This window comes from Syngnathus floridae, chromosome 16 (genome assembly GCF_059516105.1).
Source record: "Syngnathus floridae isolate MCC-2025c chromosome 16, RoL_Sflo_1.0, whole genome shotgun sequence".
Taxonomy (NCBI): domain Eukaryota; kingdom Metazoa; phylum Chordata; class Actinopteri; order Syngnathiformes; family Syngnathidae; genus Syngnathus; species Syngnathus floridae.
In genome coordinates, this window is record NC_142428.1 from 4,499,843 (window position 1) to 4,524,008 (window position 24,166).

General features: G+C 42.9%; 3 protein-coding genes across 7 annotated transcripts; 1 reads left to right on the forward strand and 2 right to left on the reverse strand.

The window, feature by feature from the left end:
- Window positions 1–175: 175 nt before the first annotated feature.
- Window positions 176–12,048, forward strand: cnksr1 (connector enhancer of kinase suppressor of Ras 1). Of its 3 annotated transcripts, none has more exons than XM_088399862.1 (21): window positions 176–465; window positions 1,081–1,238; window positions 1,968–2,170; window positions 2,249–2,333; window positions 4,827–4,871; window positions 4,947–5,066; window positions 5,654–5,713; window positions 5,834–5,899; window positions 5,986–6,108; window positions 6,223–6,335; window positions 7,055–7,179; window positions 7,273–7,448; window positions 7,535–7,568; window positions 7,630–7,805; window positions 7,892–7,965; window positions 8,042–8,113; window positions 8,343–8,413; window positions 8,527–8,588; window positions 8,662–8,749; window positions 8,824–9,005; window positions 11,830–12,048. In XM_088399862.1, the coding sequence occupies exons 1-21, from the start codon at window positions 414–416 to the stop codon at window positions 11,899–11,901; spliced, it is 2,157 nt and encodes a 718-aa protein (XP_088255988.1). In that variant the 5' UTR covers window positions 176–413; the 3' UTR covers window positions 11,902–12,048. The 3 variants fall into 3 exon arrangements, with proteins under 3 accessions (XP_088255988.1, XP_088255987.1, XP_088255985.1); XM_088399861.1 differs by lacking the exon at window positions 11,830–12,048 and adding an exon at window positions 9,594–11,173 and having other exon boundaries at window positions 177–465; window positions 7,273–7,436; XM_088399859.1 differs by lacking the exon at window positions 11,830–12,048 and adding an exon at window positions 9,594–11,173 and having other exon boundaries at window positions 178–465.
- On the reverse strand, window positions 11,603–15,942 carry cldn23l (claudin 23-like). Of its 2 annotated transcripts, none has more exons than XM_088399870.1 (3): window positions 15,668–15,942; window positions 13,773–13,822; window positions 11,603–13,340 (listed from the first exon to the last, which is right to left on the reverse strand). In XM_088399870.1, exon 3 carries the CDS (start codon window positions 13,269–13,271, stop codon window positions 12,516–12,518), a length of 756 nt encoding a protein of 251 aa, XP_088255996.1. In that variant the 5' UTR covers window positions 13,272–13,340; window positions 13,773–13,822; window positions 15,668–15,942; the 3' UTR covers window positions 11,603–12,515. The 2 variants fall into 2 exon arrangements, with proteins under 2 accessions (XP_088255996.1, XP_088255997.1); XM_088399871.1 differs by having other exon boundaries at window positions 15,664–15,942.
- A 127-nt stretch (window positions 15,943–16,069) lies between these two features.
- grhl3 (grainyhead-like transcription factor 3) lies at window positions 16,070–22,689 on the reverse strand. 2 transcript variants are annotated; one of them, XM_088399868.1, is made up of 15 exons: window positions 22,557–22,689; window positions 21,515–21,692; window positions 21,388–21,446; window positions 20,818–21,073; window positions 20,511–20,750; window positions 20,033–20,144; window positions 19,865–19,959; window positions 19,200–19,358; window positions 18,998–19,073; window positions 18,782–18,903; window positions 18,203–18,228; window positions 17,883–17,968; window positions 17,729–17,814; window positions 17,583–17,647; window positions 16,070–16,909 (listed from the first exon to the last, which is right to left on the reverse strand). In XM_088399868.1, the coding sequence occupies exons 1-15, from the start codon at window positions 22,571–22,573 to the stop codon at window positions 16,792–16,794; spliced, it is 1,695 nt and encodes a 564-aa protein (XP_088255994.1). In that variant the 5' UTR covers window positions 22,574–22,689; the 3' UTR covers window positions 16,070–16,791. The 2 variants fall into 2 exon arrangements, with proteins under 2 accessions (XP_088255994.1, XP_088255993.1); XM_088399867.1 differs by having other exon boundaries at window positions 21,388–21,452.
- Between the last annotated feature and the right edge of the window lie 1,477 nt (window positions 22,690–24,166).

Below are 24,166 nucleotides of genomic sequence, written 5' to 3' on the forward strand. Positions count from 1 at the left end.
TTCAATTACTAAATTAAGTCAGTCATTGAGTAACAGGGGGAGAGCCTCAAAAGCGAAACTATTTTTTTAATCAACAATTTAAAAATATAAACGAAATAGATATAATAAAATACAAATTAAAGACGCATGACTCAAGTGTTGCTTAATTGCACGTACAACTTTATTCAAGACTTCCCACAGGTGAACGAAGGAGGTAGTACCGGGTGGGAGGAGGGTCATACCACCATTGGTTGGCAACGAGAGGGAGCTCAGGGGCTTTGCCACTTACTCCCACCCACCTGTACCTGAACAAAGGGGTACCACACGTCGTCGTCCGACTCAAAAGCCATTTTCCCGTCTTCCTTCAAACAACAACCACGGCCAGGTAAACGTCAGCCAAGGCGGCGGGGAGCGAGTGGAGCAGCGCGCCGAGCATGGAGCCGATCACGGCCTGGAGCGAGGAGACTGTGTGCCAATGGCTCCAAGGTGAGCCCGATTCTCACCACTGCCTACTTACACCTGATTTTTTTCGTTCCTGTGTTCGCTTCTAAGCTACTTTGGAGTCACAAATCGACGCGCGGCGATTGCCAACACACGCGAATCCTTTGGGAAATGAAAGGTGGAGGAGGAATGAGGAAGTGGCCCGGAGGAGCCATAACAGTCATGTCAACAGTGTTGTGACATGCTTTTTTTCCCCAAATCAGACTTTTCTTTAAAGTTTAGAAAGATTAGTTTAACTACAGCTACACATACTTGTGTTTAAAAATGTCCTTTTACTATTATATATACAATACCCGTTTTGGTAACGACACTATTAGCTGTTGAAATGAAAGTGGCTTAATGGCAGCTTGTGTTTCTGTTTTCATCTGTCCCAATACTTATGTACTTTCTACTTGCATGCATATTTATTATTTTCTAGTTAAATAAGCAGTTATGTAATAACTTCAAGGGTTAACAAAAGTTTTGTTGTGGTTTGCCAATACAAATTTGAGTCAGTGCTCCAGCTGCATGTCCCGGCTTGTTTTTTTTTTTTTTCCCTGCTAATATGGGCTTTCAGTATGAAAAGCCTGACTCTTCCCATCTCCTACTTCCAACTGCCAGGTCTGGACGCACCCTTGCATCGCTACGCCTTGTCAGAGTGGCACCTATCTGGCCTGGATCTGCTCCAATTGACCTCAGTAGACCTGGAGAGGCTCGGAGTATCCAAGATCGGCCACCAGGAGTTGATCCTCGAGGCCGTGGAGAAGCTGTGCTCTTTGGTGAGGCGGGGAAAACACAATCACGTGTATTTTGTGTACAATACGTTACCATGGTGACGGTGAGGCGAGGGATGTTTGTCTCGAGGGCATTGACGATGACTTATGTTCGTACCGGAGCGCCGAAACAATCGTTTACAGTCTAATGCTGAATTCACAGTACGTCGTGTTCTCCTTCGAGAAGCACTTCAGTTTCGTCTCATGTGTTGTTTCATTCCTAGAAGAAATAGTCATGCACTTGTGAAGGAGGTTTATTTATAACTCTAAAGCAGTCATAGTGTGTTTGTAGGCTAACTGAGCAGGCTCAAGCTGCTTAAACCTGTTACTAAATCACAGACAGGATTCTCCTTCAATGAATGAGAAGGCTTACGTAAATCTTCAGAAGAGCCACTTGCATGGTTTACGCAGTTTTCATTTACATGACAGAGGACCATCCGCCCGCCTGTTTGCCTTGTGACCGGCGTTCATTCACAAAGCGTCACATGGAGAAGGTTGAACGCGTTAAAGAGCGTCGTTACGTCATTGCGGCGTGGATAAGACCATGAAAAATTCATGGCCGCTTCTGGGAGTCCGGATTAGTGCCACTGGTTGATATGTAACAACAAAGCCCGAGTAGAACAAACCTCTTGACCCCTGTCGAGAGCGGCCTGAATGCAACCTGCTCTTTTGAATTTAATCAATTGCGCTCAAACTTTGAATATTGATTAATTTTATGTGAATCGTCCCTGTCAGTCATACGGCGACGGTGGGGAAACCCTGCACGGCCTGGCGGAGAAGCTGCGAATGTTGGCCAACAACTTGCAGATGGGCATCCAGGGGCGTTGGCGCCACAACAGCTACGACGGGCAGAGCGCCACCAAGCTGTCCACCACTGTATTGCACGCGGTGGTGGAGCTCATCCCCTCGGCTAAAGGACTTTTCTGCTTACTCAATAGGTCAGTAAGGAGTTTCAACGTGTTGTGCTTTACGTTTTCAAAATTTTGATGGCGTGCAACTTGATTGTGTTTGGTCAGGTATAAGCTCTCGCATCTGAGCGGACGCAAGACGAGCAAAAAAATCGTGAGCCATTGCAAAGAACTCGGGGCGATCGTGCAAAAGGTCGGTATATATTTTTTTCCCCATCCGTCCAATTTCTTAATGATGTGCCGGAAGTTGCTTCAAAGCTCTCGTCTAGATTCGAGGAAATATGTCGAAGTGATGCATCTCGACTAAGAGACAAGCTTTGTAGAGGAGGAGCTTGGTTTAATCTGGGTTGTTAATGGAAGTTACAATACACTTTTTTTTTTTTTTTTAATTACTTTCCACTTCTCTTGTATCCACAAAAGAAAAACGTGATTGTTCTTTTTATACTTTTAAAGAGGAAGACTTTTTTTTTTTCCCTCAACATCTCCATATAGAGGAACTACAACTTGCTGAACCCAAACAGGAGCTCCTTTTTTGTAACCTGCGTTATCTCCACATTCCTGGCATATTTGAAGCCGCTTGTACCTTAAAGACGAAAGAAGGAGGAGGGCCAGACAGTAGACATGTGACCACCAGAGGGGTTTTCTTTTCAAGGTGTGGGGGGAGAAATTAGCCAGCGAGGTCCTTAAAGGCTGAATGTCAAACGCTAAGTAGACGGGATGAGCTTGGATGGCTGACTTATTGACTGATACTGTCGTCAAAGGAGGAGGAGGAGATTACACGGTGACTCCTGACCAACTTTTGACTCCCTGAGGAGGTTTTCACAGCAGCAAGAAGAAGAGACGTGTCGGACGTTTAAGCCTGAAAGGCATTGGGGATCGAACAAAAAGGAAAACCAGGATGTGATTTTAAAGGAGTTTAAATTTAGGACCTGTTTTGGATTGCAACTCGGCACAGCAGGTACTGTTACGAGCTTTCTTAATCTGTCGCTATACCTCTCGAAATAGATCGTAGTCTACTTCTGCTCTCACTTTACAAAACCTGGATGTTGTTATCGACTGATTCATTTGAAAATGATGATGCAGCTGATAAGGAGGTGAAATATTTGGAAAAAATGATGTCAAAAATAGGAGTGTCTGGTAATGTGGAGGAGAAAAATGGAGCTGACTCAGAGGATGTTTTCCACTCACATGTTGGAAGTGATTGATCGGCGAGATCACAACTTGATGATAACAGTCAACTTGATAATGGCGCCCTATTGTTCGCTCACTTCCTGTTTTGGATTCTCGTATGTTATGTCGTTTAGGTAATTACTTCACGTGCTTCTCTTTTCTTGAGCTTCCGATTCAGGTTTGTCGACCCGGTGGTTTTTGCCGATGCTACCGCGATTAGCATGTAGTTTTCTTAACTTGAGTACACAAGCAGCACAACAAAATACACAAAAAAATAGCCACAAGTGTATTTTTTTTGTGCGCTGTGAAAAAACAACCAATATTACTGTCTCCTACTAAACCACTTATTTGTAAAACTCTTCTTGTTTGTGGGACTGGAACAAATTAATGGCATTTTCATGGAGAAAGACGTTTTCAGATAGGAGAAACCTGCGAGACAAGTTTGATATTTTTTTTATTATTGCAAAGTGATGCTGATGGAGTTCCTCCACATACACACACGTGTGTGTGTGTCACATGACATCATCCTATAAGTGTTACAAACAGCTCGCATCAGTAGCAAAGTATTATATCAGTCACGGCTCTCACAAGAGTCGCTTCTCACGCTTGACGCCAAAGAAAGGACTTTTATTTCCTGTTTGGTCAAGCCCGAGGGCCACCACGATAGGAAGTCAGCTGGTTTTAGTTTTGCTGCACGTCGTTGCTGCGCTCAGCCAGCCAGGAGGGAAAAGCACAAAAAAGGGTGAAGGGCTGTGTGAACTTTGAACTGGAGGCTTTACGTTTGAGGTATGTAAATCTGATGGGATGTTTTTTTTTTTGCCAGGTACTCGAGCTACTTATAATAATTAATTCAAGGTTTAAAATTGGAATCGTGTAACCTTTACTGAGGTTAGGAAAAAGGAGAAGCTGCTCGATGCAGCAGTCTTTTTATAGTTGACCTGCTGGCAAATAAAAAAATATTTGATGAATGTAAACTTGCCCCAGGAAGCTTTCGAGACTGTTTGCTCAAAAAGGAAAAGTGTTTTGCATATTTCAACTGTGAATTAATCTTGTGCCAATGCTTTGCCTTATTTTCCCCCCATACTCCTACATAATAGCTTGTCTTTGTTTCCTTGACAACCACGGAGAGATCAGCTTCGGGACAAAGACACACACACAGACACGCACACACACACTAAGCCGCACAACCTAACACAGCACAATACCGTCTCTTTTTATCCATATCATCAGAGGAGACCTTGATGAAGAAAATATATTCGAAACTTTCTTTTTTATGAATATGAAAAGGAAAATATTTCAGATTTTATCGCTTATGTTTGAGTGCAACAAAGTTGTCTGTGTTATTTTATTTTAAATTTCATTTTACCGGATTGATGATGTGAACAGAAAATGGCCTGATTTTTTTTTTTTTTTTTTTTTTGGGGTGAGCTTGTCCCATTTCCGCTAGCAGTCAATATCAATCAGCAGTATTAGATGACATACATATTGACCATGTGACATTTTATCCATCCCATAGAAACGTACAAGTGTCTACGAGAAAGAGAAGGACATCATCTCCGTGGTAGGTCACTTTAATTTCCTCCCACTGTTATTATTAATTTTTTTTTTTTAACGCTCCCATTTCTTGTGGCTTAAGTGCCGTCAATTAGTGTTGGTGTGCGACGAGATTCTGAACAGCAGTCCGGAGGCTTTGCTTAGCAACACCACGCAGCTTGAGAGCGTCGACCTCGTGCCCGTTTCACCAGGAGACCAGCTGGTAATGTTCTCATCATTCTAATTTGAACCCATTTGAATTTTCACATCCCATCGACACTCCAAACTTTCTCCTCAGTCTTGAATCTTAATTTAAGCTCTTCTTTTCTATCCAAGGTTGTTTGTGCCTTATGATGAACTCAACGCAACAATTTTACCTCCTTTTATACGTCCTTTTATTATTCAAAGGAACATTTCTATTCAGCCCATCTGTACCACACACTTTTTCAGAAGCAGCCGTTAAAAAAATTGCAGAAAATCTGTATTGTATTTTACATGATGGCCATGTTGTCAATTATATTTCTTTTATTCCGTGATGAAGATCTCGCTTTTCATGAAAAAAAAAACAGTTTTGTCAGTTAGTGTATATCTTCTCTGTGAACCATATTATTGATCGCGTCTCCAGGGTGAGATTAGTTCGCTCCTATGGCTATAATGAATCAGAGCTAGCTCGTGGCTAATTACACAGCGAGCCGTCGATAAATCTGGAGACAGACGTCGATATTTCACGCAGCGATGACAGAACAATGCTCCTGTGTGTATGTGTGTGTGTTATTTTATCTCCTCCCTAATTGTCTTTGTTCGTCTCAGGGCATCGAGATAACATCCATTGGCTCCAATAACCACTATGTGACCGGAACTGCAGCAGAGGTTCGACTATGACTTAAATCACAACAATCAGCAAAACAGCATAATCGCAAAAACAAATTTTTTCGAATGATCTACATGCTTGGAAAAAAATGATGGATAAATGTGCGTATCATTCTTTAGCCTTCAAGTGCTGTTACAAAGATCTTGGCTGGAGATGAAGTCATCAAAGTCAACGACCAGATAGTGGTGAGTTTTTTTTTCCCCCATTGGAAAAACAATTCATTCATTCCTTCATTTATCTTCTGAACCACTTATATCTTTTATTGCGTTAGGTGGGCTGGAGCAGGGCTAACCTTGTAAAGAAGTTAGAGGAGAATCCCAGCGGCGTCAATCTGGTCATAAAAAGGACTTCTGGTTCATTTTGTCGCAGAGGTCCGGTCCAGTGCTCTGTCCAGGTTATTCAAGGACTCCTTCACACAACAATAACTTGGCACTGAGAGCCTGCAAAAATATCAAACATGGAAACACAGCTTAGAATTTTATGTTTGTGGTGATTTCCTTGTATAAAGGAGGAGGACGACTACTACAAAGGGGAGAGTTCAGACGAAGAGCTTGAAGAGGACAATCTGAGGCACTCCATTTTCGAGAGGGTAGCAGCATCGGTCCGGTCCCTCTCTTTCAGGTAACACTGACTTTTTATTTTTTTTTATATTGTCATATAACTACAATCCAATATGTTTTTTTAACCAGGTAGCTAACATCACATTTTTCTCGACATCTGCGAGTCATTCAGGCCCATTAAAAAAAGCTTGTACTACCTGTAAAGGCCACAAGTTGGCGTCAAAGCACTTTTCTCTATTAGACAAGGCTATGGCTTGACTAAATTAAGCTCCTCCCAAAATTGTTTAGTTAATTGTTCAGTCAAATAATTAGCACCCTACCAAAATGATTACAAATCTTGTAACTATTCGAGCTATCTAGCTTCTAGGCGTTACCCACATGATATTCAAAGCCAAGTTTCATTCCAAACAGTACCGACTAGCGCTTTCCTCATTCGAAGACAACCTCCTAGCAGCGTTTTATTCTCATTAATCTGCCAGGACAAGCAGCAGCCTGGACACCGTAGGTGAAAGAAGAGTGCAAATGCCATAAACTCCACCCTGCACACACACACAGGAAGATAAATAGCTGAGGGAGTTAGCCATGCGTTCCTGGGAAAATAAATTGGGGCCGAAAAGGAGGAAAGAGAGTAATGGAGCAAGGGTGAGACGTGCTGGAGAACAGACTCCCTGATAAATAAACCATCCTTGACCTATAACGTCATCCATCCATTTTAAACCTTTAGCTCTACAGTACCATTGATGTCTTTTGATGTCAGTTGGTGTGTGTTTGGTCCTGCAGGAGAGCCATTCAAGGGCCTGAAGTGGCGGCGGGGGAGCAGCCTATGGGGCAAGAAGAGTCGGAGCTGTCTGCCGACAACCAGGTCGAAGGCAGGCTCACCCCGCAAGGGGCTCTCTCGGTCTCAGGTAGAACATTAAGAACCTACCAACGATTATCTTTCCTGATGTTCCCCAAGTAGGTCACAAAAAAAGTCCTGTCGCTACGTGTTCCTTTCACAGGAGAGTTTGAAAGTCTGGCCGGTTCGAGACTTTCCCCAGGCCGGGCCCGGATAAGAGAGCGCTCGCCGTCACCGCGAAGCGTTTCCCCATTCGAAATCCATCGAAGTTTATCACTGCAGGCTCTAAATCAGGAGAGAGCCAGCGTCAGTTCTTGTCCTGAAATGGTGGGCCACACCGTAAGGAACTCGCATCACACCAGACTAACCAATTCTGGGAAAAAATTAATCAGTAATTAATCAATACATTTCTGCTCTGTTCTCAGGGACACCAAGAGACAAAAAAGACTTCTCTCAAAGGTACGACGTGAGAAACCATTTTCTATCATCTCGGATTACTTAACTGATCATTTTGTTTCAGGAATGACGACGACCCTCAGTCGACGCCGTGTGTCCTGCCGAGAAATAGTCTTGCCTGACTGCGACGGCTGGCTCTGGAAGAAGAGGAAGGAAAGCAGCGTCTTCATCGCCCAGAAGTGGCAACGCTTCTGGTTCGTCCTCAAGGGGGCGTCCCTCTACTGGTACAACAGCCAACAGGTGAGTGTCAATCCAGGGAAACGAGGATGGAGGCGCTGGTGTAGAAAATGGATGATGGCTTCCCATTTATTTTATTTTTTTTTCAGGATGAGAAGGCAGAGGGCTTAGTCAACATCTCCAGTTACACCATAGAGAGCGCTGGCGAGCATAAGAGGAAATAGTAAGGACAAATATGATGCTTTAGTTTTGGGATTCATATACATTGTGATTAATTCAATCATTTTTTCCCCCCCAAGTGTATTCAAAATGCGACACCAGCGATTTCACAACATCTTTTTCGCCGCCGACAATGTCAGCGAAATGAGCAAGTAAGTTGGGCCCGAAATTAATGAGGCAATTAGAAAAATTACAAAAAGTCTTTCCGTGAGTACACACTGCCCCCTACATGTCATATCACACATAACACCCACCGTTAGCATATTTCCGAATTTTTTAATATAGATTTTTAAAGCATGACAGCTGCAGTCGGAATTTTATACACATTTAAAATGTCTTTTATCAAATATTTATTATTTTTGAATTTGTTGTTTTCTATAGGTGGATAAACTGTCTCATCATAGCAATTCAAAAGCATAAGAAGCTCAGCCCGGGCCCAGACAGTGAAGAAGGTACCGACCGACTTAATAGCATTTACATTTTGAATGCAGTAATGGAAAAATAAGAATGTAATTTAATTCTAGTAAAAAAAAAAAAAACCTGACTGTGTCTGTATATTCACCAGAGTGCTACAGTGAGACAGAATCCGAAAACGAGGGATCTCCTTCACCTCGCAGGAGACATAAGGTCAGTGCACTTGCAAAAAGAAAAACTTCTTAATAAGTAATTAATGCTAATAGATGTTGATGATGTGCGGCAGAAAGTACACGCCAGCACCCTGCCGCGCCCCAAACGCAAAACCAACGTTAAGGTGCCATTGCCAAGTCCATCAACAGGGGGCAGCAAAGGTATGAACATCCACGCATTCACTCCAGTTCCTGACTTAAATGTTAACTAAACTTCACATATGGTCGTTTTGCAGCCGCCCCAGAAGATGAGATGGGCAAGATGTTGAACAACATCAAGGAAGGAGGCGTGTCCCTCATGGGCCAAGAGCAGCCGCTCACGCGCGACCACTTCAGGAGGTCGTTCATCCGGCGCAATAAGAACCCCGTCATCAACGAGAAAGCGCACACGCTTCGGGCGCTGCAGAGTACCTTGAAGGTGAGTCTGCTACAGTAAGTTTCCTGGAATTGATCGTTGATTGATGGAAATTATAGAAGCTCAATGGCGTGCAAAACATGACCACATTTAAAAAAAAAATTATAAGAAGCAACATGCCAAGCATAACATTGACTTTAACTAATATTTTTTTTATGACATTGCAAACTGCAAAACAACAAGACTGGAAAAAGGCTTTTTGATGGTTTATTAATATATTTATATATTATTAAGTTTATATTTACAGATAGAGTATACCAAAAAAAAGTACATGACTTTTGCCTATTTTGTCACCATCACAATACGCTTTATTATGACACTCTGTCTACATTATAAAAAATAAATCCCAGTTCGAAAATATCAGGTGTCTAAAATTGTCCAACTTCCAACATTTTTCTCCCTCATAATGGACGTGTCCACATTGGCCCCCTAATCTTGGAAAAAAAAAAAATCCTCTTCCATGCCCACCCAGTTGGAACTGTCCTTATTTGACACGATGGGGTACGCTTTGGATCGCTTGTCCCTTCTCATCGAGAGAAAGACTGATAGGTCGTAAATTCTGTGGATGTAAATCCCTTTGTCGTTCGGTAGGCCAAGGAAGCTGAATTACAGCAGATCAACAAAATTCTGGACGGTTCCGCCGTGACGGCCTCAAAATATCGCCAGTGGAAAGAACAGAACGAAGAACTCATTCATGAAATCGAGAGACTGGCCTCTCTCAGGACCTCCAAAATCGGGGATGCGGACGCCGCCGCCACCTCTGGCAACGTCGTGCCTGCCGATGAGGTTGCCTTGGCAACGGTTGCCACGGAAACAAGCACTGCAGAGACAAAAGGCGCATACAGACTGAACCTCAGCGACGGCGAGCAGCTGGTGGACGCCGAGGCTTCTGATGTTCTCCTGGAGCTCCCACTGGGCTCTCCGGTGGAAGAGAGCAGCAGTCCCGGGTTGGAACTCTCTCTGGGCTCGCTGCAGGAGTCCATCAACAAGCAGCTGAGTGAGATGAGGGAGAGCGGAGAGGCGCCCGACACTTATTTCTTCATTTGAACACATCTTCTGTGTGCCAATGCACATCAAAACCTTTGTTAGCTTCAATACTGACCAGAAAGATTGACTTTGAGATCTGTTTATGCTGCCTGGAAATGCCGACATGCAAATGTGTCGCAGTATAAATAACACAAAATGATGGTGACAAAGTCAACCTGCAGGTGTCAGTTTGAAAATAATAAGACGATTTTCACAAAGTAAGGACTTGAAAGTGCAGAGCTGTTTTCAAATGTAGGGAGTTCCTTTCATTCTGTTTTCTTGTTGTTCCTACTTTTAAGCTTTTATGAAGTATGACTTCTGCAACCGATTAATGGTATTTCCATTCATTTCAATGGGGGAAGATGATTTGAGATACAACTGTTGTAAGCGTTGTCGTGAAACAGATTAAACTTGTAAGTCAAGGCGCCACTCTACCTTTTTGGGGTGTGATTATGAGACAGCTTGGTGTTTCTAAATTGGAAGAGCCTGGAAACTTCAGTCCGTCTCCATTTGTTCTTGTTATTCCTGCAAGAACAACTCTTGGGGATTTCCAAGAAAATCTTACTGTATCTTTGCAAATTTTACAGGCTCTATTTACGTACATGTGCCTGTGAATTTTTATCTTATTTTTATTGTTAAATTTTAGACCTTGACTTGCCATAGTACAAGTTTACATAATGAACAAGTTGCCAATCAGTATAAAAAATCTATTTAATTTTTTTAGGTAAATATGTACCATAGGAGATGCCTTTTAAAAAAATGTGATGTGTAAATAATTTTAAGATATCTGCTGCAGGTTCCCCGTTAATTGACATTTGGAATTATTTGCACAGATAATGTACTGCCAAGTTAGTGCCTTCTTTCCGTTTGATTTTTAGAAATCACAATACAAAAAAGAAAGAAGTGAAACTATACAATCATTAAACAAAGTGAAATACTTCAGGATTTTAACAGAGATGCACAATTCACCATTTCACAAATTTACAATATTGCATAGGAAGTGATCAAAATATTCTTTATTACAATATGTAATTATTTATTGGCCATGTGGAAAGTATTTCCCTCTGTGTTTAACAAATCTCTCTTGTGTAATACAATTTTTGAATTGAACTACTTTATTAAAATAAATGAAATTTTCTACAATATTCAAATTTATTGTGACGAGTTTATCCTGAGCTGAGCTTTTGTCCCATTATTGCTTATGAAGTAGTGACGTGTTAAAAAGCTCTGACTGGCTCATTTTCACTTAGTCATCATAATAATAAAAAACGAGAGTGTCATGATCACCCACGTTTGTCAACTTGACTTATTCCGAATGAAGATTTGCATTCTCCTTTCTTTTCTATCAACTTTTCTAGGATTTTTTTTAAATGTACTATAGGTGATTATGCATATTCAAATGTATTTTATGACTTTCAAAACTGAAAATATGCAGTTATTTGCTTTTAAAGCCCTGTCAAATATAAAAATAGTGCTTTGGTGCCATATTGTAGGTGGGTGTCTGTTATGGTACTCGGATTTGTTGACGGTGAACATGTGGTCACAAAAACAAGAAGGCACGCTCAGTATTTGTTGTACAGTTTTTTTAATTTATTTTTATATTCATGACCTAGAATTTTTTTTCATAACAATATTCACCATTATGACTTCAACACTGTGTTAGTGTAGCGTAGTGATCGACAACAAAAACACTTCACTGCACATCCCGGTTGACCAATTTAGAGGGCGGAACTTCGTCACACACGAGACACCCTGTTGTTATGATCAGATGCAGCGTGATTTTTTTTTTTTCTTCTAACAGTACAAAGCGAGGCTGTCAAAGGCGGCACAAGAACATCGTCATACAGCAGTCATATCTGCAGCGAGCATCTGAAGAATGGCATCATTGTCACACTTATACAACAGTTAAGCGAGGCGATGGAGAAGTGTCTTTGTATGACGCATTGTTTCAGAAGTTCTTAAACTGGAGACGAGGACCTACTGGCGAGCTGTAGCTGTTTTAGTTTGGAAAAAAAGTTCATGAGCCAATTACTCCTTATCTCAGCTTGGGGCCGGTTAAATCTCATGATTGGCACATATGGCATCACAGGATGAATAAATTAATCTTTTTTGAAGAAAAGGTGTTTTTAGTTCGGCATACTTGAATTTTTGTCTTTTAGGGGGAGAGAGTTTGCTAATATGTAGTTTTTGTGCTCAGGCCAAATCCATGTCTCACTTAATCCTGTAGCTTTGGCGCCATCTGGTGGTCAAACCCATATGTCAAACTGAGGGGAGGAGCTTCATTTAGTCAGGCCGGGCCTATGTCTAAAGTAAAAAAAAGTGCTTCATTGTGAGGCACCTATAAGCAAATAGAAACCTTTGTGGACTTTGACCTTTGCCCTAATGAGGGTGTTCCTTGGAAAAAATTCTGGTACCTGGACCCAAAATGTTTGAGAACCCCTGTAGTGGATTACCATTATGCATGAGTTCGAAAGTCACAGTCTCATTCTAACAGCTGACTTCATACATGTCAGATTCGGGCTTGCTGCGAATCTCTGAGCATGGTTGACAAGCGGGGCAGGCTGCAAACTCCGGGCAGGTTCTGCATCTCGGTCTCTTGAAGCTCAGCGCCAAGGCACCCCCTCCCAATATCTGTAAGCACGAACCCAACCACCCAAAGTAGAGCGAGCCGGCCGGACGTAAGCTGAGCTGAGGCAATCTAGTGTTGTTCAGGTCTTGCTTGGTGTCCTCCGTCCCCAGCCTTTGTAAGTTGTGGGTGTAGACCACCAGGGCGGTGATACTGAGCAACCCGGCCACCACCACGAGGAGCCCACCTGTGGCAGCCACCCCTCGTAGCGGGAGATCTGTCCAACAGCGCACCCCGATGCAGGCCAGCAGGATACCGGTGCCGCACAGGAACAAGGAGGTCAGGACCAAGCCCTGCGCCAAGCGAACCCGACGGTCTCGCTCGTAAGAACCCGCCACCGGCCAGCACTGCTTCAGCTCCGAGTGCTCCAACTGCAGACAACTCTCCCATAGCCCATCTGAGCGGATCAGGAGGAGACTGTCCGTCATTCCCGGCCTGCCCCCAGGACTGTGGCTTTTCACCACTGTCCTGAGAAAAACAAAACCAGGCCTGGCCAAGTCCAGACGTGTGTGGCCCTCTCTCCACTGAGGTGTGATAGCAGCAGTGAAGAGGAGGACTAGACCCAAGGGGGCAAAGACGATCCCCATCACCATGGATGCCGGAGTCTGCATCACCATGATTCCTTGAACGGTGCAGATTCAGATCTTTATCGGGAGAGACGATGTGGCGGAATTCCGAAGAACCATCTGCTCCGGAAAGGAAAGCAGCTTTTATCAGTGGACCTTTAATTAGTACTTGGATACTTCCTATATACATCTTTCAATGTGTCATAAGAAAAACTATTATGGGAACCATTAATAGAGTGACAGAAGAGATTTTAGGTAAATAAAAATGGGAAAAAGTAGAGGCCCTACACATGAGCCTTGGGGTACTCCACTCTCAATGATTACAAAACCTTACTGGTGGTCAGTGGTAAGTCCGGTCCTAGAAAGCCGCTGTCCTACTTTTAGAAATTTTCCTTCTTCACACACCTGATTGAAATGATCAGATTCATTATCAAGCTTGCTGATTATTTGAATCAGGTCTGCTCCAGCAGGGAGACCTGGAAAACAGTCAGGACAGCGTCTCCCTAGAACCAGACTTGGTCTATGGGATAGACCAAGAGATCAATTCCTTACCTCTGGACGATGTCACTCATCTTGTCAGGCTGCCGACTTTTCATAGCACTCTAAGAAAGGAGAGAGTAGAATGAAAAATTGAGACTGACTCAGGTGCAGGTTTTCTCACTGCCTGTTCTTGTTGCTAGGAAACGTCTCGTAACGAACATGCAGCCTTTTCTAATCGCTAAAGCTTATTAAGCTTCACTGCCTGATTATATGCCCGTGATGTTTATGTGTTTTGGTGTTTTAGTGCTTTCAATGTATTTCACCGCTGGCCAGACACAAGGCCTTGATTAAAGGTTACGCAATCAACGCCAAGTCAGGGTTATATTATGTACGTGTGTCTGACATTTTGGAGACCTTACTTGATTTGGGGTCCCCATAATGTCTAGCTTATATTGAGCGGGTTAGGAAGTCATCAGTGTGACGTCTTTTTCCCTGACAATTGATGCTCTGTAATAACCTTGATGATGCTCTGGTCCACCTGAGTATTAATAATGTCAAGCCAGTGCCGCCTACGTGGAGAGCAGAACGGAAAAAAAAATAGAGGGACAGAAATGGGATTCGTTTTTTTATATTTTGCATTTTACACAATTGAAATAGAATAGAAGTAGCAACAAAATGTATACGGAGCGGCGGCTGGGTTTTTATTTATGTCTTTTACTGGCAGGACAAAGATGATAAGAATGCTGAAGTATTGGGCGGTTGACAATGAAACTATTTTTACGAGAAACATTAAAGAGTTAATGATACAATAAACATTTATTGGAAGGATTAATTACAGCATCGCCAGACTGACGCTAGATTTACTCGATGGAATGTAATTGACTTGCGATGAGGTTAAATTAAATCCACAGAATAAAAGAAAATCTTGAATCAGATAATATTCTAGGGGTTAAATGTATTATAATATTACTCGTAAATTTGGTAATTAAATAAAACACTAGAAGACAATGGAAGAGTCTAATACTCCCGAGAGTGGAAGATTTCAATCAACACATGCCTGTGTGGTGAGGCAAGTGTGAAATGTACTGCGTGTTTGTTTGTGTATGTGCGTAAGTAATTACAAACGTTCGTTTGCACGATGACACGACGGCTAGTTGGCAGCAGGAAATTAAATGTCACTGACACGTATGCACAAAAGTGTCAACTCCCCCCGCCATCAATGAATGTGTCGTTGTTTTGACAGGCAGGCGCCTGCATGCGTGTGACGACGCTTTTAGCAGTCACTGAAAGTTGATAAAAGAAGAAATAAATATTATAAAAATGAAATATTTAAGTTAAATATTACTAAATATGTATACCAAAATAACAATGGTTATTTAAGAATGCATCGAAACAATTAAATATATAATGATACATCAAAATGAGTATTGAATAAAAAATAATAAATGTATTGTTATATAAAAATAAAAAATTATAATCTATTTTAGATGAATCTTAAAAATACTGTGCGACAAAAATATAGAATGTAAAAAAAAGCAAATATTTAAGAATAAAATATAAAAAAAATGAGCAATAATAAATAAAATAATACATGTAAATATAAATGTAGTAATTATAATAAAAAGACAAAAATCTATGAAAAAAAATACACAAATCTAAATAAAATTAAATGAAAAATACCCGAATACAACACAATGTAAATTCTGTAAAACAAGTACAATTGACAGACAACAGCTATGTAAAGACGGCTTCACAAAAAACATCTGCACCAGGCGAGAATAAACCAAACAGTCTTGTTCGAGAAAAAAAAAAAAAAATGGAGGTGTCTACAGGACAATGCAAAACTAAAGACCCTTGTGATGAATAGAAATAAACACACTGTTGCCAACCCAAACACATGCGCACTTTCTTACACATGTGCAGGGAATATGACCACACACACACACACACATATGAGACGCACTTGCCATTCAGCAACCTTGCCCGAAGATCACTTGCTCCTCTCAGACGAGCAAACACGGCGCAGATGGTTGAAGCATCTCATCTTTATTCGTCCGCCTCCCCTTCCTGTCTCCGAGCTTGTGTTTGCGTCCTTCCTTTTTTCCGCTAGCCTCCATCCCGTCTGCTTCTCTGTCTCACCTTCTGCTCAGTGTCTGTGTCGTATCGAGCAGTCTGCCTGCCCCTGCCAGCGTAACCAAATAGGGGGGAGACGAGGGAGCCGTCTTCTCTCTCTCTCCCCATCAGTGAGTCGGGGGGGTGGGTGGCAACGTTTATCATCATATGCCTGCTGTACAATATTCCCTCAAACATCTTATTAGTCTTAACTCGAGGTGAAGGTGAGGTGGCAGGAAAACAGGCCAAACAAAACATCTCATACAGTTGTTTATTTTCTTACAAAATAATTGGCAAGATATGACCAATGCAACAATTTCGCTTATACGATGAAATATTATGTTCGCTTTGAAATGATGCGTAACTTACAAGGAAGCACGAAAAAAACCTCACACACAAACATTCACATTACATTCATACTATGACTTGTACGGTCTCCATCAAACAAACGGGAAATGTCCACAGTTTCGGGGCTAATCGATGAGCAATACTAACTCTGCGTATGGTTTGACGGAGGGAAATGTGTGACGTTTGTTTCTGAATTAATTTGTGGTGAAACTAACAGGAAACCTACGAGGTGGCGGCAGTTAAGAAACATAATCAGCAGGCTTTTTGTTTTTTACCTGATTAAAATAAAAAAGAATTACAAAAGCCTTGGTGACAGGTATATTTAAAAAGAACGCCGATAGCAACCTGCTAATGCTATTTGTCGGAGCGCCCTGCAAATTAAGTTCATCTGAAATACATTGAATTGTAAAAAAAAAAAATTGTAGTTCATAAAACAGTCATAATAAAACTTATTTACATTACAAACTCATATGTACATGACATCATAATTGCTTTTGGGGGGGAGGGGGGTTAGCATTATTTACAAAATGGAGATATTTACGTCTGAAATTGTTACGGTCAGTCCATGGCCGGCTGGCTTTGTTTTGTTCTGATGGCGTAGTGCTTTAGGAACGTAGCCACGATGGCGTCATCATACTTCGATGAGAGTGACCTGGAATCGGCCGCTGACCACTTCGGATATCTCGATGAGGAAAGCGGACTGATTGGTGTAGTGTTCGATGATGACGTCGTCCATATTGACGTAAATTCTGCACGGAAACAAGAATTGTTGCGCAAATGAAACATTTGTTTGGACATTACGAAAGTAGGTCGCGCAATCGGCCCACGTCGATAACACGCAATCGCGTACTGTCCCTTTAGCGTCGTCTCGGAAATCGTCAATCCTTCCCTGACTCAACCTTCACCTGCAACCCCTTTAAAGACTATAATGAGAGAATTAGCGGTGTGCTCATGCGCTTCGCCTGCAGGCTAGAGACGAAGAGGGAGGAGAATTGCTAGAGAATGTAACTTAACCTGTTAGCTTGGCTTCTGGGCCCCGCGGTGACAAGTGGCAGGGAAAACAAGAAGGGAGCCCGTCTGTCTTTTCTCAAACCGTACGCAACTATTTACTCTAACGAGTTCTTTTTTTAGTTGGGACGGTTGCGTTTGGCAAATCGGATTACAACGGTGGAAAAAACGGCCCGATTCGCGGGATAATGGAAAAAATAACAATCGGCGTGACTCATCTGCAGGACTTTTGTAATATTTATATCCTTCCATAGTCATGGTTTTTTTCCTTAAGGGGGGGGAGTTGCAATTAACACATTCCTTGAGGCCGGGCCAAACCGAACAACCGACCGAGCCGGTCTGCCGGCTTGAGATTCCGCAAAGGAACTTATCGTGGAGTCAAGCAAAGAAAAAAAAACACAAAAGGCTGCTCACCCTCGTTTGCATTTCTTGTAGATTTTCCCAATGGTGTCTTCTTGCATGCCGTACTTTTCTGAAATCTGACGACGGAAGAAGAGTTCAGTGTCTTCCGAAAGCCAATACGACATTCGGTAAATTCACGATAATCCGAATGTACTCACAGCTTCTCGTAGGCCCGACACCGTTGGCGTGCTTAGCATGAGCGCGTCGAAAACCTCTTCGGTGGCTCTCCTCACGTACAGCAGAACTTTTGGGAAAAAAAATTCAAACGTAAAGACTTGTTGGCTTGATAACCGTCAAATTTAGTTTTCTTACCTCTTTGGGATTCATCTCTCCGGATTTGCTTGCTTGGCGGAGAACTGCTCTGCTCTCTGTCCGAGTACAACCTCTTCATAGAAGTTCTGAAGAAAAACAAAATTTATTACACAAGGGATTCGCATATCGGGGTGCAACAAGTTACTTAAAATCAGAAAAAAATAAATATGTGTGCGTGATTATCTCCTTCACTACCGTTGACAGCTATAGACATCAAATATCTAATTGAACTGAGCTGGGAGTCACAAGATATTTTTAATTTGTTCTTAATGGTGTTTTGAGGGGGCATCTGAAAGATAGTAACTTTTTTCCACGCTCACCTTTCGCTCTCATCCATAGGCGTGGCCTGCAAAAATAGGACACAAAGATCCGATTAGACGTCTGATAAAAACATTGCTTCATACCCTCCCTCCCCTCTTTTGTAATGCGCACCCAAAGGAATGTTATCACCGCCAGACTTCGTTTCCCATAACCTCCACGCTCAACGAGAAAACAAAGACCAGACGCTGCTCGCTGATTTGTCTGAAGATGCTGCTATTAATGCCTCCGAGGTTTTAGAAGTCACGATAATGCAGAAACAAACGAGTCAGTGTGGGAACGCCGACTTGCCCGAACAGCGCCGTCGTGTGTGAGAAATAAGATGAGGGTGGCGCACGGGTCTCGCGAGGTGCTGATGTGCCAGGTGTGAAGGCCCACATCGGCTCTGCAGCGACTTGCGCCCGGTTTCGACTACAATTAGCTCACCTCACTTTCACTATCCCCTCCCTTTTCCCACACCGACTTTTCCCACCGCATACTTTCCCACACTTTTTTCCCTCTCGTGCTTGAGTCGGGAATATGACTCACTCCAAAGGGGAGGTAACTTTGATTCATTCAAGAAATCCAGTCGGGAAGCTTACCATGCGCTGTAAGCTGGACAGATGTGCTTCTGGGATGAAGAGGACCGGCTGGGTGATGCGGTCATCCACAGTTTGGAAGAAAGTGCAGTCGCAGCCCATTGAGCTACTCACTAAAGACTTGGCTGAAAAAAAAAATGATTTGATTTGTGAGGCAAGGTTTTTATCATGCTTGTCATTAATAGGGTTAGCTGGAGGCTAACGATTAGCAACACTCACCGTTGGCATCATTGCTCGTTTTGCCCCTCCTCTTGGTCCTCTTCCTCTCTTCATCACGCATCTTCCTCTCAGCCCCCTGAAGATACGACAAAGAACAGAAATATGATCTTAAAGTTGCAAATATTTACAATTTCATTAATTGGGGCAGTCGGAAGTGAAGGTATACACTTTATCTTGAGCGAGATTGAATGTGACAAGATACCTTATCGCAGAAAATCTTGACTTGGCAGGCGGCTCTGTGTATGAGCTGATTGTTCCCCGAGCTGAAGTCGTACGTGTCGATCTGCAGGTTGAGAGGGAGGCCCTTCACACCTTTTTGCGATGAAAAGTCGGTGCTTAGCGAGTTGATGCCGATAAACACCTGCAAGGAAAAAAAAGGTTAGCTTTAATTTTTGGTTTCATCTTATCTTGCTCGGTTGATGGCAGGTTTGAGGTCTCTGGATTATTTTGATTGGTCATTTGATCCATGTATTTATTTATTTATTTATTTATTTATTTATTTATTTTATTTTATTTTATTTTATTTTATTTTATTTGTTTTATCTCCCAGGGTGGGAGTCAATCAGAGTTACTCGCATTTTTTTTTTTTTTTTTGCGGGTTGCGTGTATAACTCGGGAATATCATCTTGTCTTCCTGATTCGCTAGACACGCAGCAGGTTTTTCACCCACAGCCGCACCTTGAGCACCTTTGGGCCACAGGGAAATGAGGATTGGCCCTTTGCAGCCGTGACAGTGCCTCGGGGCCAAAACGCATTTCTTGGATTCTTACCCTCCCTCCTCAGCCACTCCTCCTGTCTTTCTTTTTTCCCCCCCTTCTAAATCTTTCACCTTTCCACACTGTCTTTGTTTTTTTTTCTTTTTTTTACCTTGGCTTCTTCATGGGGATTCCAAACGAAGGAGAGGGCGTTGAAGGCAACCTCCTCAATGTTGCTAATACCGGTGAACACCTCTTTGTAGTCCGCTGTGAAACAATATGAAAAAAGTGAGGTGAGGCTTAATGAGTATTTGTTTCTTTTTTTTGGTAGTAAACCTACCAATGTCAATGACTCGTTGTTTGACTGTCGGCTGACGCGCATGCCAGTGGTTCCAAAAGCGAAGCTGCATTTCTGGCGTTTTGTCATTCTCAAACACGGCCATCACCACCGTCTAGCGTAGGAGCAAACAATAGAAAGAAAAACACGTGAGCGGAGAATCTAATGTCTGCTGGATGGCAAAATCATTCGTCACTCCAACGCCTTCGTCATGGTTTATTTACTTTGACTCGCCACGAGATTCTGTATATTCATCTCCATGTACGTGCTTGACAAAGAAAAGTCACCGTATGTTTAACAACAAAAAAAATACCACACCTTCCTTTTCTCCTAAGCTTTGTTCGTGTTATTTTTGCACACACGTTACCTAAATGTAGCGGCATAAATGTCACGAGTTGTCCTGGCCTAGTGTGAGTCGGTAATTAGTCACCCAAGAGCCGGTTCCTTGGGAGGGACACTTATTTGGGAACAATCTTTTTACCTTGACTTTGGTTGTAGTTACGCAGGTGTTGTTGTCCACTCCCTGAAGAGTGATGGGGTAGAACTGCCCCTTATTCAGGTAGACCATGGGTAACTCGCTGGATTTGAAAGAGGAGGCCGCGGGGGCACCCAGGGTAAATTGGAACTCGCTTCTGTAGGTCTCGGGTGGGGAGCCGGAGTAGGAACCCGAGTAGACGGGACTGGAGTGGTCCTCGGGGAAGGGGTCGTTGTAGGTAAGAGTCTGAGAACGGGATATAAAATCATGTTAGAGACTGCAAAGGAAATCTTTAGAGGGTCGTGAGGTCTACCTCCGCGTTGGGGTCGGGGAACGCGCTACTCTCGGGCCATTTCTGCAGCAAAGAGTCGAAGATGATATTGAGCTCTTGTTTATCGCTTTCGGCCGCCACGCTGGTCAGGGTGGCGTAGGTGTCGGCGTTGGGGGGCAGCGAGGTGTTCTGCTTGGATCCTAAGACCTCAAGGGAGTAGCCGGTGGGGACGTTCTCTGAGAGGATCTTCATGACGTTGCTGGATGTTTCCAGTGAGATGAGATCATTGCTTGGAGTTCTGCAAGGGGAGAGACAGCGGTTGGTTTAAGATGCTAGCTGTTAGCTTAGTAGCACTTCATCGGTTTCTGAGTTGTGAGTCAGGGGTGGGTACTATTTGTATCTTAATCCAGTTCTTGTTTGAGTTTCTCCGTGGGGTGTTTAACATGTTGAAGGGGAACACTGGAGGGTAAGGGGCTCAGTGGAGACACAAGGAGGGGGGCGCCATTGTCTACTCAAGTGTTGCGTAACTCTTTAAGCAAGGCAAAGCTGATGATGGATTTGAGTTCGGGCCGTGTTTGACTTGAGGATTACCTCTCACCCTTTTTTTTTTACCTTTCTGTTGGTTTGAAGATGCTACTGTTTCGACTGCAGGCAGGAACTTTCTGCTCCTTCTGGCTCTGGAGGGTTAAAATGACAACATGATGAAGATGAAGAGTCTGGAATGAATTTTGTGTTTTACCTTGCACTGTTCGTAAAGCATAGTTATAGCCGCCAGGTCGTCTCCTGGGTGGAGTCTGGGTTTGGCCAGGTTCTCCTCGGGCATGGGACTATCCATATAGGGCCAGGACTCCATGGTGTAGTTTGTGTTGTAGCGGTTATAGTTGAAGTTCTCGCTCTGAAAGACCACTCCCAGAGTTCTGTGAGGAAAAAGCCATATTTTTAATGAGCTGAGCCCCCGGGGCAACGCACAGTCTCGCCCCTGAGCTGCGTAAAGTTTCGATTGCAAAACCGCAGAGCTGACTAACATCCGACAAGTGTCCCAAAAGCCGCAAGACCACCCACCGACAACTCCCTCTCCACCTCATTGACGAAACATCCCCGCATGTTGTACTTTGTGGTTTCCAGTGAAAGCAGACCAAAGCGCATTCTTCAATCCTACACAAACATTCTTTATTTGTCGAACTCTTAAGAGAGATGCTTGCGGTTTTCACCTGCAAACCAAACTCGGGATTTAGAGGATTGGATTTGTTTGGAGAGCCCGATCGCGACGTGGGATAAATATCCTGCCGTTCGCCAACCAAACGAAGGTTTACCTTGGATAAACACTTCATCAAGCGTGTTGACGGCAGCTAAAGAGCGAAGCTTTGAAGGTTTTGCATCTCCATTGCACCTGTTCCCGACTTGCAAACCTCCAAACCGCCATTTATCCACCGCAAAAACCTCCACAGACACTAAAGAGTGGGAGGGGGGCTTCTTGGGTTTCCCCTTTATGTAATTCAACATGCAGTCATTGCCCAGTGTCTCCATCCAACACCTTCAGAGGAGATTCCTATTTCCCGCTCCTCTTTTGTGCACCGTGGCCTCTAGGTTAGTACGACAAGCGCAGAACCAACCATCCCATAATATCCATATCAGTTTTCCCAACTAAAAAAAAAAAAAAACACCCCTCTTTTAAGTCAAACGTCTTTCACATGGGGGTCTCGTTGCAGAGGGGAGGGGTGGCAGCATGGAATCCAAAACATATCATTTAACCTTTTTTAAAATATCGAAACAGGACTTACTCAGTCTCTTTGGTCATGTCTCCAGTCCAGGTGAGCTGGAATAGATTCCTTTAAGTTCGTTGTGATTGACTTTTTGGGATGACAAGAGCCTCGAGTGAATGTTTTGATTGCCTCCTGACACAGCCCACATTTCATTTATACCAGCAGCAGCCTTCCTCTGCTCTCCTCCCATTGGTTGAAATTCTTGAAACAGGTGTCGGATAGGACAGGTGTAAGATTATTAACCCCCTCCAGACCAAAGATTGAGAAACTGCCTTTGCATGTGCAGAACTTTGCAAGACAATCCGAGGTACTCTGAATGTCGGCAACGGGGCGAGATTGGGAAGCGGCTTTCAAATGTTAATCACGTTGCAGTTTCATTCTGACGTTTTATTGGTTGGCTGTCATCGATGCTTTAAGGGCAATCTTAAATTTTTCCCGAATGTTTTAAAGCATGCAAAAAAATGTTTTTGTTGTAGCAACGCATTTCTCACAAATTTTTTTCTAGACACTCACACTGGCATTGGCTCAAAATCAAATTGTAATAGAAGGAAGCCTCCTCCTTATCCCTGCCCGGCACACCTTCATTCTTTCATGCTAATTATTGAAAGCAACTTCATTAAAATCCTTTCTGATGCATGAGCGATGTATTGTGAAGTTCGAGCAGCAATGGGTTTCTCATCCAAGGCGTCAACGACTTTCCCTTTATTCGGTTTAACGCATGTAAAAGTTCTTCGCTGTCACTTCCTCCATGAGATTTTGCAATGAAGACTTACAATTAAGTCTTCTAAATTTAGAGTGTCTGGAAAAACAATACCTGTGGGATATTACAAATGTGACTAAACTTTTTAAATATTTTACAAATTCTTTATCTGTCAATATTTTTCTCCAATAGGAAATCATACACATTTTGTAATTTAAGGTCAAATACCTACAGAGTGTTTCATAATCTGTTTTGCTTTCATTTCCGAGTGTGTGAAAGTTGTTAAAGATGGACGAGTAGATACGAGTTTTATTTTTCGTTGAAACTCGCATCCGCAGTGAGAAATCACGGCCATGCATCGGTTCAATATATATCCTGTGTGCATATATGTGTGTGTGTGTGTTTGTGTGTGTGCGCATGGGTGTGTGCATTCAGCCGAGCATGGCGGCACACAAACAGACGTTGTCATGATGGTGCTTACGCGCCATCGCCACAGAGAAGGGCTTCTCTCAACACCTCTCCTTAACCCCCCCCCTTCCTACTCTTCCTTTCGCTTCTTAAAAGAGGCTGCTTGTGCAATGGTGCACCACATGGTAGGAAAGTAAAACCTTCTTTTACATATTCCCGTCCATAAAAAAAAAAAAAAAGTCATGTTTGGTCAGAGAATCTCCAAGAATCTCCACCACCACCATCACCCCCCAGCCACCTCTACCCTAACCCTCAATGTCCCTACCCCTCGGCACCAGGAACCACTCCCAGAAACTCTACATTGCTCCAAAGTGACAGATCATTATAGATAGAGGAAGGCCCCATTTCAAACCAAAACAGATTTTCTCTTATTTTTTTTGTGGGTCTACTCATGGAAAAAAAAGCCTGCCAAATTTTATTTTGCAATGTGACAATTGTTTCAGAGCTGTTTAACCTACTT

Bases quoted from the DNA above. Each gene is read 5' to 3' on its own strand.
- cnksr1 (XM_088399859.1), top strand. From the start codon at position 414: ATGGAGCCGATCACGGCCTGGAGCGAGGAGACTGTGTGCCAATGGCTC. The intron at 7,569-7,629 runs GTACGACGTGAG...ATTTTGTTTCAG, and splicing joins AAAAAAGACTTCTCTCAAAG to GAATGACGACGACCCTCAGT. The intron at 7,806-7,891 runs GTGAGTGTCAAT...TTTTTTTTTCAG, and splicing joins ACTGGTACAACAGCCAACAG to GATGAGAAGGCAGAGGGCTT.
- cldn23l (XM_088399870.1), bottom strand. From the start codon at position 13,271: ATGGTGATGCAGACTCCGGCATCCATGGTGATGGGGATCGTCTTTGCC.
- grhl3 (XM_088399867.1), bottom strand. The intron at 17,969-18,202 runs GTGAGCGTGGAA...GTTTTTCTTCAG, and splicing joins CCTATGGATGAGAGCGAAAG to AACTTCTATGAAGAGGTTGT. The intron at 17,648-17,728 runs GTGAGTACATTC...TTCCGTCGTCAG, and splicing joins TGTCGGGCCTACGAGAAGCT to ATTTCAGAAAAGTACGGCAT.